The sequence below is a fragment of the Podarcis bocagei genome (genome assembly GCF_964188305.1).
Source record: "Podarcis bocagei genome assembly, chromosome: 7".
NCBI lineage: Eukaryota > Metazoa > Chordata > Lepidosauria > Squamata > Lacertidae > Podarcis > Podarcis bocagei.
This window is the reverse complement of record NC_138132.1, coordinates 91,491,720-91,505,481: the sequence shown is the minus strand read 5'-3', so window position 1 is coordinate 91,505,481 and position 13,762 is coordinate 91,491,720. Positions and strand designations below refer to the sequence as shown.

The 13,762-nt window shown below is 47.4% G+C and overlaps 1 protein-coding gene across 1 annotated transcript in view; it reads right to left on the bottom strand.

Annotated features, from left to right (window-relative positions):
• Positions 1-13,762, bottom strand: part of FER1L5 (fer-1 like family member 5) — a 150,262-nt gene that overhangs the window by 65,180 nt on the left and 71,320 nt on the right. Inside the window, exons 14-23 of the mRNA XM_081200890.1 lie at positions 12,751-12,801; positions 11,515-11,545; positions 9,798-9,913; positions 8,002-8,125; positions 5,785-5,861; positions 3,665-3,733; positions 2,832-2,875; positions 2,422-2,504; positions 713-819; positions 1-114 (exon numbers count right to left, since the gene is read on the bottom strand). Coding sequence (XP_081057016.1) covers positions 1-114; positions 713-819; positions 2,422-2,504; positions 2,832-2,875; positions 3,665-3,733; positions 5,785-5,861; positions 8,002-8,125; positions 9,798-9,913; positions 11,515-11,545; positions 12,751-12,801 — 816 coding nt within the window. The remainder of the gene's footprint in view (positions 115-712; positions 820-2,421; positions 2,505-2,831; positions 2,876-3,664; positions 3,734-5,784; positions 5,862-8,001; positions 8,126-9,797; positions 9,914-11,514; positions 11,546-12,750; positions 12,802-13,762) is intronic.

Here is a 13,762-nt window from a genome sequence, read left to right as displayed (position 1 = left end):
CTCCATTCTTGTAATATATTGTTCAGGAACAGCTTCTATTCTTTGAACGGGGTCTGGATCCATGTAGGTAATCAGCTCCACTAGGACTCTTCCCCGGTAAATTATCCCTTCCTTCTAAAAGAGAAGAAGAGTTCATGATAGAAAGAGCAGAACAGACAATGATAAGGAAGAACTGAAAAGAAAGAGCAACATTGTGATGTCTGTGTTACCCTTTCCTTACACTCTTTAGCGCAGCCTAAAATAGCCCAGCTTCACAAGAGTGTTAAGAAAGAGACCCTTGGAACACAAAAGCTTGTTCTTGCCAAGGTGTACATGAGTGGCACTTTACACCGGGGAAATTATCCCTGACAAACCCTATTCTTTCTCCTTCCGCATTTGAGAGGCTGTGGTATGGTTGGTACATACCTCCACATGCCCCAGGGATTGGGATTGCCCCCAGGGACAAGGGTTTTGGAAGCTCGTGTGCCAGGAGATCAGTGAGGCTACTGGTCAATGGGTACATCCATCTCTGACACTGGTCTTGTTAAATATGTTTCTGGATAGAAATTGATATCTTAATCACAAAGAGTGGATGTGTCATTCACTCTTGGTAATTGTTGTAGCTCAGCATTAGAAAACTATTTTAGGTTTGCAGTGTTGGTGCCTTGCAGAACAATCACCCTCTTGCCACAACTCCTAAGAAGTTGAATGGACAACCAAGAGACAGACTTACACTCCCAACATTCTCTAAATTGTCCTCTTCGTTCATGAGCTCTGGTGGCGTCCTGTAGAGGGTCACAAAGCTTGGCCCGAAGCACGGCAGGAAGCCTGGGAAATTCTCTGAAACCAACAAGAGCTTGAGGGGAGGAAGAGTCTGTGCACTACCAGCCTAGTCACAAGGCAAGGCAAGGTGGCCAGTTTTGGGTGCTCTTCAAGAGGACATCAGACAGATCTGATCCCCAGGGCACAATCCATTGGGAAGTCTTCCTGCATAATCTTCCACTGAAACCAAGGAAGCTAAAAGGCAGCAGAGGGCTTAAACCTGGAGCTCTATGCCTCTGGGGTCGAAGACCAGGGGAAGGAACTGGAGGCAGCTCAATACTGGACACCACTACCCAGAATTCTCTTGGTCCTTGATATCATGTGATTGTATAGAGCCAATCCCGTAACATTATCTGCTCTAGAGCATGCCCTCCAACAATTTCATTCCCCAAATCGGGACATCAGGAGGGGTGCAACTTCCAGTCCGGTGCTCTGGCAATCGTCTGGAGAGTTGGCAGAGTCTTGCCAAAGTACTGGACCAGAAGACGCTTTGGCGTGACCCTGCTAATGAGTGCCAGAATGCACGTCTTTAACAGGACATTCCAGGATCCAAACAGAAGCCAGGATTGCCTTCTATGATGTGGGATGTCCCATGAAAGAAGGTACAGTTGGGGGGTATGATATAGCTCTAAGACAGGTGGGGAAACTGTGGTCTTCCAGATGTTGCTGGACTCAGGAGCAGACTTTGGTAATATGGTGCCTTGAGTGAGGACAATATTTTGTGCCTCCATCACATATTTCATGTTTTCGCAGTAATACCTTTTGGTACAGGTGCTTTTTAAATGGATCTTCTCAGTAGGTACCCATAAAAATAATGGTTTTAGTATTATGACTATGGCTATTATTTTCTGCCCCATTGGCTGGGCACCCTGTGCGAGGAACCAACCACACTGCCCTAAAACCCAGTGCTGCTGGACTACAACTTCTGGCATCCTTGACTGCTGGCCATGATGGCTGGGACTGAAAGGGCATGCAGTCTATTAATACCTCCATGGCCACAGATTCCCCACCCAGTCTCTAAGAACTGCTAATCTTCCTCGTTCTGGGCAACTTGGTCACCAGGTGGTCCCTCCAAGCCAACGATTATCCTTCTCAGACTCAGGACCTGGACCTCACCTGCCTTTGGCTCTGAGGGGGACGTAGGATAATGTGTTTCCACTATTTCAGTGGGGCTTGCACCAGTGCACAGCAAATGCCAGAAGCCCTGTGACCTGGGAGGGCCCACTGTGACTGGTGCCAAGTCCCAGGCTGTCCTTTGAATTTCACCAGAATGCAATATGATGTACATGCAACGGGCATTGCATTTTGGGCAAATTAAAATGGTGGCTATAGCAGTAAGTCCAGTCACACAGCCTTGGAGTCTCTGACAACAAAGCCACCCTGTTGGTGCCTGCTGTCCGGGACGCCTGCCATCGCCCAGTGAAGGGCTTGCTACCAGTAGGGAGGGGCCATGGAAGGCACTTCCTCCAGGATCTTCTGAAACCTGGAACCAGCTCTGCTTGCATAAGATCAGAGCTTGCACCGGAAGATTGTGCCTTATGCTAATTGAAAGGAGTGGGTTGCTGTCAGGTGGCCCAGATTTGCAGGGTGTGTGTTTGTAAAGAATCAAAGCTTGCTTACTTCCCATGTCATTCCCAGCTGAAGAGATCTGGGAAAGGCTGAGAAATGCCGTCCCCAGAACACTGCTATCTTCATTTTGTTCCCTAGAAAACAAAATAGAAGGCTCCGTGGCAGCGGGGAGGGGGACACGCCTCCCCCCAGTGGCACTCCAGGTCTCTTCCTAGGCCCTGGAACTCTTCTCAACTGCACCCCATCTCCCCAGAACAGACTCCTCACTGCTCTGCTCTGTACCCTCTCATGTGCCTCTCACTTGCTTGGCTGGGGGCTAGAGCAGGGCATCCATGTGCAGAAAACTTTGATCTTTGCATGACAGGAAAGCAGCAATATATCTTGGACTGGCAATGTCTTTGGGGGGCATAGTATATGGCCTAGATACTGTCCCGCATTTGAGGTGCACTGGCAGCACTCACCCTTCAAGAGCACTGAGTTTGATTAGATCACACATGGAAGGCATCTGCAAAGGAAAAGGCAAGTTGGTAAGGAAACCTCTCTGCATCTGTGCTCCATGGACCACCTAAGATTCCATCACCATCTCACATGACCAAATAACAGAGCCCAGCTTCAGTCGATGTAAGTTAGAGATGATGGGCTGTATGATTAGTTTTACCCAGCTCAGGGAACGAACTTCTCATGCTCCTAATGCCCATGTGTCCCAGAGAAGTTCTTCTCCAGCTCAGAAAATAAAACAAGCGGTTAGGCATGTGCAGATCAGAAAGTAATCAGTGATGAAGTTCAGGTGCCATGGAATTGACACGTCCCAAATCTCCTTGCACCTGGGATACCAATGAACATGCTCCCATTTCAGCACCCCAGGCATCAGGGATAAATGGAGGCCATTACAGCAGCTAAGTAAAGTTTGCATGAGGGAGAGGTGGTGGCTGAGGTCTTGGGCTTCTATTGCTGTTATTGGGAACCTAACAATATTCTGCATTTTGGAAAGCAAAAGGACTGAGCTAATTTCTGGTTTTAGGGCCAGAAGGCCAATTCCAAACTGAGCCAGAGCCAGGGTTTGCATGTCAGTGGTGTAAACAGTAAACAGTAGAAGACATTTCATCCTGATAGGACAGAGTAGCAGACTGCAATCTGGGAGGACACAGACAGGAGAGGGGGTTAAGTAACTAGCCCTCCCCTCCCCAATGAAACATGGTGTCATAAGTGCTAGGAAGGAAGCTCAGCCCCAGCCACAAGTGCACCCCTGTGCTCTCTCTCTTTCCTCACCCCATTTCTGCATAACAATACTCACCTGCATAGGAAAGAACATCAGCTGGTTCCACACAGGGTTGGCGTCTCTGAGCACAACTCTGGTCTTTAGCTGAACATGTGGGTAAAGGGAGCAGGTCACTAAAGAGCCACCATTCTGTAGAGGGCTTAGCTTTCAGCACACGCTAGTGCCAGGTAAGATACCCACTTCTAGATGACAGGGGATAGCTCAGTCGGTAGAGCATGAGACTCTCAGTCTAATGGTTGTGGGTTTGAGCCCCATGTTGGGAGAAAGATTCCTGTATTGCAGGGACTGGACTAGATGGTCCTTGTGGTCCCTTCCAACTCTACAATTCTTTGATCCTATGACTATCTTATGAAACAGGATTATGTATATTCACTTGTCTCTGACATGTAAGGCTGAGCTGCAGGGAACCAAGCCTGAAAGCTCTGGAGAACTGAATGAGCAGCGGTTCTTGCTGTCTGCAGGCTATGAGTGTACTATAGATGCAGGAGTAAGTGTGGGCAAGCAGCAGCTGATCAAACTCCTTGAGATCTGGTAGCTTTCAATGACTTATTTCGAAGGCTGAGACTCATTTTGGTTCATGGCAAGTTCTCCAATGTGGTGATCAAGGCAAAGAGAAGGCTCCCTGCTATTGTCAGTGTTGCATGGTCAGTCAGTTTGGAACTTAAATTGTTATTCATCTTTTATGCAGATTATGATTAGAGCTGTCATTCAATTAAATACATCTTAGTCGATGAAGAAATCAGTTTCTTGTTTAAATCTGCATATAGATAAAAGCAATGGTTCTGAAGCAAACTTCCCGTGTCTTTAGAAGATAGGTTCCTCTATTATCAGTGGCAGGTAATGCCTTCAAAAAGACGCTCCTCCTATGTGAGGGAGAAAGAGAGGGTCTCCCTTAAGTTGTAACTTGCCCTGGGATCTGATGGTGAAAGGCATGTAATAATTGATTAATTAGCCCCAGCTTGGATAGCTCAATTGGTAAGAAGCTTTAATTATGGTTTTAGTTTATAATTTTCTAGATCTTAAGTTTGGTTTGCCACAAAATGTCAGCAGCATTTCTACTAAGACTGCATACACATTTTTTAAAGGAAGTTTCTCTAAAACAGTGTACTGCACTTTGGTATTATTTTCAACGATATATACATTTTTATGCACACTTTCCTCCAATACACACATTTCTGAACACATTTCTTGGGGTTGGAGAACTGCATTGCAAAATTCAAAGAGATGCAGATTTCAAAGTATAGCTACAGTTTAGTTTGTGTATAATTTCAGGAAATATGAATTAGGTAGAATTTCTCCCCCATCCACAATTATGAACCATGTACATTGATAGCGCTCCATAAAAATATTAATATTAGAGAGATATTAATAGCCAGGCTCCCAGGTGTCACTGGTAGCTAAAAAATGGCACCTAGCCCATGCTGAAGGTAGCTGGAAGGAGGGTGCATTGCTTTGTGTGAGACCTGCTTGCCGCCACCTCCCCAGTTTCCTTAGGGTCCCCAATGGCAACCAGAAGCAGCTCACCTGCAGAAGGTGAGTCCAGTGCTATGATTTCCAGCTAAGCCTGAGGCTGAGCATGTGTCAATGAAGCACTACCTGGAAGAAAATCTCTCTCTGTGTGGAAACACCAGAACCTGCCAGCAAGGCACTCTTGTCACTGGCATGCTTGGGTTTCTGTGTCAGCCTCCTTCCAAACTGGCGCCAGAGTTTTGCAAAATGTACCCTTTGACAATTGTACTAGACACACTTTCAAGTCATTCTCAAGTTGCATCTTTCCATGCAAGACATAAAAATGAGTTCCCAGGTAAATAGGAAGTAGTTACCCTGCTTCTGTTTTGCATTACTGCAACTTGTCATTTCCACCAAACACTAGGCTTGCAAACAACCTTTGGCTAGGCTATTTCTGGTGAGCATCAGGGGCCTCAAGGTAATCAGGCAAGGATGGATTGCAATATTGGCCCTTTCCTCCTTTTATGCTACTAGAGATTAACATAGCCTGTATAGGCTACTAAATTCAAAGACTGTAGAATACAGTACCTTATTGTATTGTTTGCCAGTAGCAGATGTTAGTTTCTTAAGATGCTACTGTCTTCCTTTAAGGAAGAATAAAATAATTAGGGCTGCATTTCACATACCAGTTTCCCTGCAAAATCAACTTCCAGAGAAGGGTCAACTGAACCGCCAGTGGGATCAACATCCATGTTGCTCTGCACTGTTGAGGAAAGTAAGAGCCCTATTAAATCTTTTTTGATGATCCCATTTTACCAGGGTGGGTGGGTGTTTCAGGTTGGCAAACTATGTTTGTCTGAGGCCACCAATGACATAAAGACGAAATTTGAACTTAGCCCTTCCTTACTCTCTTATCTGCTAGACAGCTCTAATGGGAATGTGTTGACCGCATAAGGGAACCTGGAGGAACATGAATCTGAACTATCAACCTATTTCATTTAGAAGTAAAGATTCAAGCCCTCTCACTCATATAATAGCCTAACAGAAACAAACTCTTGTCTGGCTGTGTTTTGACCTCTGAGACACTTATTTGAATGTTCTATGTTAAAAATGGAAATTGGAGTAGCTATGGGTTTCTGTTTTGTTTTGTTGGGTTTGTTTTTTTGAAAAATTTATTGATTTAAATAAATCAATTTAAGTAAATCATTTTTACCACCCCTTGTTCTTCAGCCAAAAAGCTGCCAGTTGAAATTTAAAAAAAAACAACAGCGATTATCCTGTTTCTCAAGTTTTGAGAAAAGGTCAGAAGAAGCACTTTTACTTACTGTGCATGCTTGAACTGTGGAGGCCATGCGTGCACACGAATGCACCACTGCAAGGCATGCCGCGGTGGCTATGTCCTCCCTCCATGGTTGGAGACAGTAGGTCTCTAAATACCAATTGCTGGGAATTGCAGGTGTGGAGAGCGCTAGTGTACTCAGGTCTGGCTTGCAGGCTTCCCACAAACATCCAGTTGGACACTGTGAGAATGCTGGGTCAGAATGGGCTTTTGACCTGACTCAGCAGGGCTCTTCTTCTGTTCTTAAGCCAGGACAAAGCTTAAGGCGATTCCTCGGCTATTGCCTTCTCCCCCTGCCCCTTCACAAGCAAAGGCTTAGTCCACTGTGTCCACCAACACAAGAGCAAAACTGTGCTATTATCCTCACTCTCTGACCCACCAGTATAACTGGGACTCCATTGTCTGGCCCAGCCCAGGCACCAGAATTTCTGAAATTAAAAATTAACAAGCATTTTTGCTTTCAAAAAGCAGCAAAGCTCATTAAGTTCTTTATAAAGCCTGGCATATTGCAAAGACCGAGGCAAAGTCATAGCAACACGTGGGGAAGGATGTGGGCTTAGCTCCTGAAAGGACATCCCAGTCCTACTGCTACCCTAGGTACTTAATTAATTGCAAATGCATATGAAAAATTCAAAGACTTCCCCCCACTGACCAGGGCTACTTCAAACATTTGTGCATAATAAGTGTGTGGTTTGTTTGTTTTTGTGGGCGGGAAGTTTTGTGGTGCTTAAATCTGTTACATAGCTTTTAAAAAAACATAGCTTTGTTTAAAAACAGCCTAGTATAGAAAGGCAACATTTATATCCACTGCTCCACCATCTTTTCCCTGGGACCCTGGCACACGGCTGCCAGGCAGAAGGCTCCCCAAAGGAAACGTGGCTCCCTGGCTGAAAAGGGCTCCCCATCCTTGTTGTACAGCACAGGAAGCTAACCCATTCTCACGCCACTTTCAGTGCTCTGAAAATGCTAAGTCACACAGGAAGGGAGAGACCCTCCCAGAAGCTGCCCCTTAAGCTCTTGTCTATTTTCACCTGTCCAAACCTCCTGGGGGGGAGGAAGGGGGGTGCGGTGGGTGCGAGTCGCCCCGGGTGTCACCAAGAGACCAAGCTACACCTACTGATCTTAATGGTTATCACTTTGGTCTATATGAGATCTGTAACTTTTTAAAAAAATAATTGTGCTGCAATTTGCAAAATAAAACCAGTCTCTCTATAGAAAAAGACAAAAAAGAGAAAGGGGCCATTGTCTCTATTTTGGTTTGGCACTGCCACCCCACTGTGACAAAGAGGGCACTTTTTGAGTGTGGTACAGAGATGCAGAGTCACCAAGAGGTTTTTCCTTTGTCCATTGTTTACTGCTGAATCAGAACAAACACCCATACTCAAAAACCCGACTGGGGTTTCTTCTGATTCAGCAGTAAACAGTGAGTTTTCTGGGGAAAGCAGATGGGCAAACGAAAAACTTCTCAAACTTGTGCCTAGAAAGCACCGGCCAAACAGAAGTAATATTGTGTGTGTGTGTGTGGAGAGAGAGAGAGAGAGAGAGCGAGAGAGCGCAAACTTACTTGGAGACAAATCTTCTGCTCGGTATACAAAGAGCTGGAGCATGGCTCTGCGTGCTGCTGGCATTACTGCTGCCTGCAGGAGGTTGGCTTCCAAATCGCCACTGTCTGGCAAATGGGCTGCATCCTTGGAGAAGAGAAAGGCGCAACTTAAACCTGTGACCCAGATGTGGCTGGTGGCCCTCTAGATGTTTTTGGCTCACAACCCCCATCAGCCGCAGCCTGCCCCAGCTGTGCTGGTGGGGATGGATGGGAACACAGGAAGCTGCCTTGTCATGGATCAGGCCATTGGCCTACCTGGCACAGTGTTGTCCACACTGACCAGCAATGGCTCCCAAGACTCTGGATGGGAGACATTCCCTGCCCCACCTGGAGATGCCGGGGGGGGGGGGGGCAGGACTTCCTGCAAGCAAAGCAGGTGCTCTGTCAGGGAGCTCCCTTCCCCATAATCCTTTTTCAGTCTCAAATATCGGGAGGGCCCTAGGTGGGTGAAAGCTGTCACAGATCATCCCTACAGAACACGGAGGGAGTTTCAGATTCAAACAGGGCATTTTCTGTGTTCATTTCAGTGGCAGCTGCAAAAGGAGCACAAACCCTGTAGCAGGAACAAATGCAATGTTGGAACCAGCCCACAGTTATGCAAGGAAAGCTGTGGAAAACTCAACCCAGTTTAACAGGCATGCCGTCTCCCAAGAAAACAGTAGATCTGGCATGTGGGACCTGCTGTCCTGTAGCTTCTTCCTGTGGTGAGCCACACATGAGGGCCACATGGGGGCAGGCAATGGTGTAAGGTGGGCCTTTTTGATTTGGCCAGGTACTCAGAGTAGAATTCATGGTTCTGTTTTCAAAACAACCTTATGAGGTAAGGTAATGAATTAATTATAGGTCTTTTTCCGCTGCTTGTTCATGTTCCTGGAAAAGTCTGCAACAGTTCAAATATAGGCACAAATAAAACTTAAATAAAGCTAAAGACCACAGAATTGCAAGAGCAATTAAAATTATCTGCAAAAGGTGAGAGAAGGAAAAGCAACAACAAACAAAAGACAGGCTTCAGGCGAACTTCTCTGGGGAGGGTGTTCCATGGCTGGAGTGCTACTACCCAAAAGGCCCTTTAGATAGTGGGGGAACCCCAAGCAGCTTTCCTGTGAAGTTCTTCATGTAGGGGCAGGTGCAAATCGAGACAGGTGGTAAGGTCAAGATGGAGCAACTGGACCCCATTCACCCACTGAGCTTCAGGGCAAAATAGGAGTTTGAACCTTGTTCCCCACAGGAATAAGTCTAACACTCCATATCCACCATCCCAGCCTGGCATAGGAATTTGGGTGGGCACCCCACATAGTAGAATCATGGAATCATAGTTGGAACGGATCCTGAGGATCACCTAGTTCAGGAATATGCAGCTGTCCCTTACTGAACCCGCAACCTTGATGTTCTCAACACCACACTCTAACTAACTGAGCTATCAACTGAGCTGGTGTTGGCATCCTGTAGCAGGACCCAGGTATAGATAATATTTATCTTCTTAAGAATGTTGCTGCTAAAATCCCAAGTTCTTCCTATTTAGGCTGCTGGTACAAGGCCACCAAGAGTTCTGCTTGTCTAGTCAGCCTGTCCTGCTCTACTAAACCATTTAGCAAGTTGGCGTCTGACCTACCAGTCTTGAAAAATGATGCTTTATTCCATTATCCAAACAAGGCACCCCATCATTTTAATAGCTGCCAATGGCATCACATGAACTTGAATGCCCGTGACAAGCCTCTGTTGAGGTGGTGAAGATGTTGTAATGTAAAGATTTTTACCGGCGCCTGATCTCCAGCTCCAAGGACACAGAGGTTAACTTTCACATAGCCCCTTAGTCCAGCATTGAGATTAGCTGGGTCATAGAGGCTCAGCCATTTGCCCATCAGAGCATGACCTAGGGAAAAGAACAAGAGCCAACATTCACACCATCCAGAAGTGCCATCTAATTGTGGACAGACATTCATTTTAAAAACATTAGAAGATCCTGCCGGATCAGGCTTGGCCAGCATCCTGTTCTCACCAGGGCCTGCCAGATCCCTGTGGGAAACCTGCAAGCAGGACCCGAGCCCAAGAGCCCTCTCCCCCCCCCCGGGGTTTCCAGCAGCTGGTCTTCAGAGGCCTTGCTGCCTCCAGCCCTGGAGGCAGAGCATAGTCATCATGGCCGGCAGCCACTGATTGCCAAGGACAGCCTTTTCCTCCATGGATTTGCCCCATCCTCGATGGCGGCCATCACTGCCTCCTGTGGGAGTGAGTTCCACAGTTCAATATTTTAACTGTTTAACTGCTTTGTGAAGAAGGGCTTTCTTTTATCTGTCCTGAATCTTCCAACATCATTGGTTGTTCATGAGTTCAGGTGTTATGAGAGAGGGGAAAAAACGTTTCTCTGTCCACTTTCTCCAGGCCAGGCATCATTTTAGACACCTCTGTCATTTCACCTCTTGCTCACCTTTTCTCTTAACTGAAAAGTCCTCGCAGGGGAGTTGCTACGAGTAACAGTATCACAAGGATGCTTCCTTTTTGTCAAACGTCAATATAAAACTGTGTGACCTGGTCAGAGTCCCTCTTTCCTTACTCTGTAGGTAATATAAGCTGTCAAGCCCTAAATCTGAGGTCTGAGCTGAAACTTTTCACAAGTTTCCATGAATGGTTTTGGCCCTGTTGATGAGGGCTTCCTTTTCCAATTCTTTTAGGCACTCCTTGTGAAAAGGTTAATCCAGTGGCGTAGCGTGGGGGGTGCCAGGGGTGCCGGCCGCACCGGGCGCAACATTTGGGGGGGCGCGTTTGGCCGGCCCTCCTCGAGGAAGCAGGAACCCCACTGTCCTCGGACCTCCTCCGAAGCCTGGCGGTGGGGCGGAGAGACCTTCTCCCCGCGCCAGCCTTCGGATGGCTGTCCTGAAGACTTGTGGTGGGAGCAGTGGCGTAGTGTGGGGGGTGCAGGGGGGCCTGCTGCACCTGGCGCAACATGGGGGGGGGCGCGGAAGAGACTGGAGTGCTAAAATCCACGGGTTAGGGGGCGCAAATTACTTGCCTTGCCCCGGGTGCTGAGAACCCACGCTACGCCACTGGGTTAATCCGATTGCTTACATTGCCTCACTAGCTCTCACTCTCAATTGCCTTCAATTGCCATCACCATATACTCAAATCTGACGGGCCCTATAGCGTAGTAATACCATCCCATGTCCTACAATAGCCGGTTTACATTTCATTTCCCACAAATATACATAGAAAATAGGCAATTTAAATATAGTAGTAGCACAACAGCTGTAATATGTAATACAAATATAATGCACTACAATATAAAAAGCATATTAGCACAAAACAACCAGTAGGACAATTAACAGGATCTGACACCAAAAACATCCATGGGGCTTGTGATGTGAGGATGGAGCACAAAGCCCAATGGAGGGCAGAGGAAGGGAACAGTGGCTGAAGGGTCTTGGACACCCTGCCTCCTAAGAGCCCTCAAACCCGCCACTGGGCTCTAGACAAAAGTACCTGGAGATTCATACACAAGCCCGATCTCAATCTGCAGAGAGAGAAAAACAGAAGGAGTTACAGGAATTGTCAAGGAAAGGAAAAATTGAGCTGTGGGAAAATTTCAGGGCAATTCAGAATATTGCAAAGAGTTTGTGGTTAGATTAAATTGTGGTGGTTTTTCCTTTTTGCGGGAGGTGGGGTTCCCTTCCAATCCTGTGATTTTATAACTAAAATGGGGTTCCACAGGAATAGGGGAGATTGCTAAAATGGTCAAATGCTTCTTTATTAAGGAAATAGCATAGGCAGGTCTATTAAGTATCTGTATTGTAATGTATGCTAATGTGTTGTCACAGAAACTCTAAATCTCTGGAGGCTCTTCTGGGTGGTCAGTGGAAGAGGGTGTGTCTCCCTCCCTCTCCCTGGCTAAAGGGGATGTCTTCAAGATATCTCTGTGTGGAAAAGGACACAGGAGAATGGCCGTCTGGGGGCTGGAGCTGCAGAAGAGACACAGAGGCCCGACTTGCTCTCTGCAAGAATCCAAAGCTATGGCTTTGGTGACCCACCCCAGGAACCTAAAGTAGGAGGAAGAGATGATCAGCTGGAAGATTAATGCTGTAAACCTTCCAGAACATGCTCAGCCTGTGTTTATAAACCTTCTACCACAGAAATCACCATCAGCCTTCCGTGGCCTTCACTCCAAGGAAACCAACCCAAGGTATGAGCTGGGACTAGGGATTTACAAATTCTGGTTTTCTAAGTTTCTCCTTTTTCTAATCTTAAATTCAGTTCTTCACATTTCTGCAGCAATTAGTGTGAATTTTCCCTAATTCTTAAATGCAGTTTTGACAAATATAGACATGTTTGCAAGCACTCTCCCCTATGGAAATGCATTTTTGTATGGCATTTTCACTGATGTATGCCTTTATAGGCAAACGTTACCCTAATATAACATTGCATTTAGTAGTTGTTGCTCTAATGTAATTAGATGCCATAAATAGAGCCTGTTTAAGTGTTGGATGTTGCCAGATGTTGAGTGCTACCGGTGGTAAAACAACAAACAAACAATGAATGAATGTCAAAAGCTTGGCTGAGAGATCAGAACTTCTAAAAAAGACTCTTTCCCTTGTCTTGGGGGCCAGCCCAGAGCAGCTCAAGGCCCAGTCCTGAGTTCAGGCCCACTGAGCATCACCAGCAGGAAGGCACCTCTTGATTTCTGCCTCTCTGTAGATATCAGCCAAAATTGCATCCGCTCACCCTGAAGACCCCAATGAGGGAATCGGCCCGTATTGCCTTGGAGTTCAGCACCTAAAAAAGAAACACACATAAATTCCCCTCCCCTCCCACAAAGCTGCCTTGTTCATCTAGTATAGGGTTGGCAATGCAGTGCCTCCAGATGTTGAGGACTACAATTCCTATCATCCTTGATCACTGATTCAGCTGATGGGAGCTGAATTCCAAAATACTGTATGTGGAGGGGCCCCCACCACACTGGTTGTGTCTGGTCTGAGTAAGAGGCAATTGTGGCCTCAGTTGCAACTCCACTCTCCCCCAGGCAGTGACTAAAACAAGGAGTGATAAAATAAACTCAACCAGACAACAATCTGGATTAAAAATGGCCACAGCTTTATTGACTACAGAAGTAGGTGGAATTTTGGCTCAGGCATTGGGTGTATATTTGTCCTAGCCTGCTGCCGGAGGGCTGAAACATTTTCAGGGTTATGCCAAGGACTTTGGCCTCTCCAAGACACCAAGCTACTGAGGTGGCCATGCTAAGGCCATTTGCTGGAATCTCTAAGGCCCGCCTGCCCATGCTTGGCTTCTGGACAGAGACTTCCACCCTCTAATGGGGTGCCCTGAATACAGTGGCGTAGCGTGGGGGGTGCCAGGGGTGCCAGCCGCACCGGGCGCAACATTTGGGGGGGGCGCGTTTGGCCGGCCCTCCTTGAGGAAGCAGGAACCCCACTGTCCAGGCGGAGAGACCTCCTCCCGCCGCCAGCCTTCGGAAGGCTGCTCCGAAGCCTGGCGGTGGGGCAGAGAGCAGTGGCGTAGCGTGGGGGGTGCAGGGGGTGCACGCCGCCTGCCATGCCGCCCTGGCTGCTTCAACCGCGTCCGACAGCCGGCTCGAGGCTCCTTCTGGCCGGGTCTCCCGACGGGGCGCTGCGGGCGGAGGCTCCGGCACCAAGCGCCACACCGCCCAGGCTCGGGTCGCTGTCTGGACGCGCGCAGCCCGCCAAACGCACCATCTGCGGCGCTCTAGTGCCTGCGC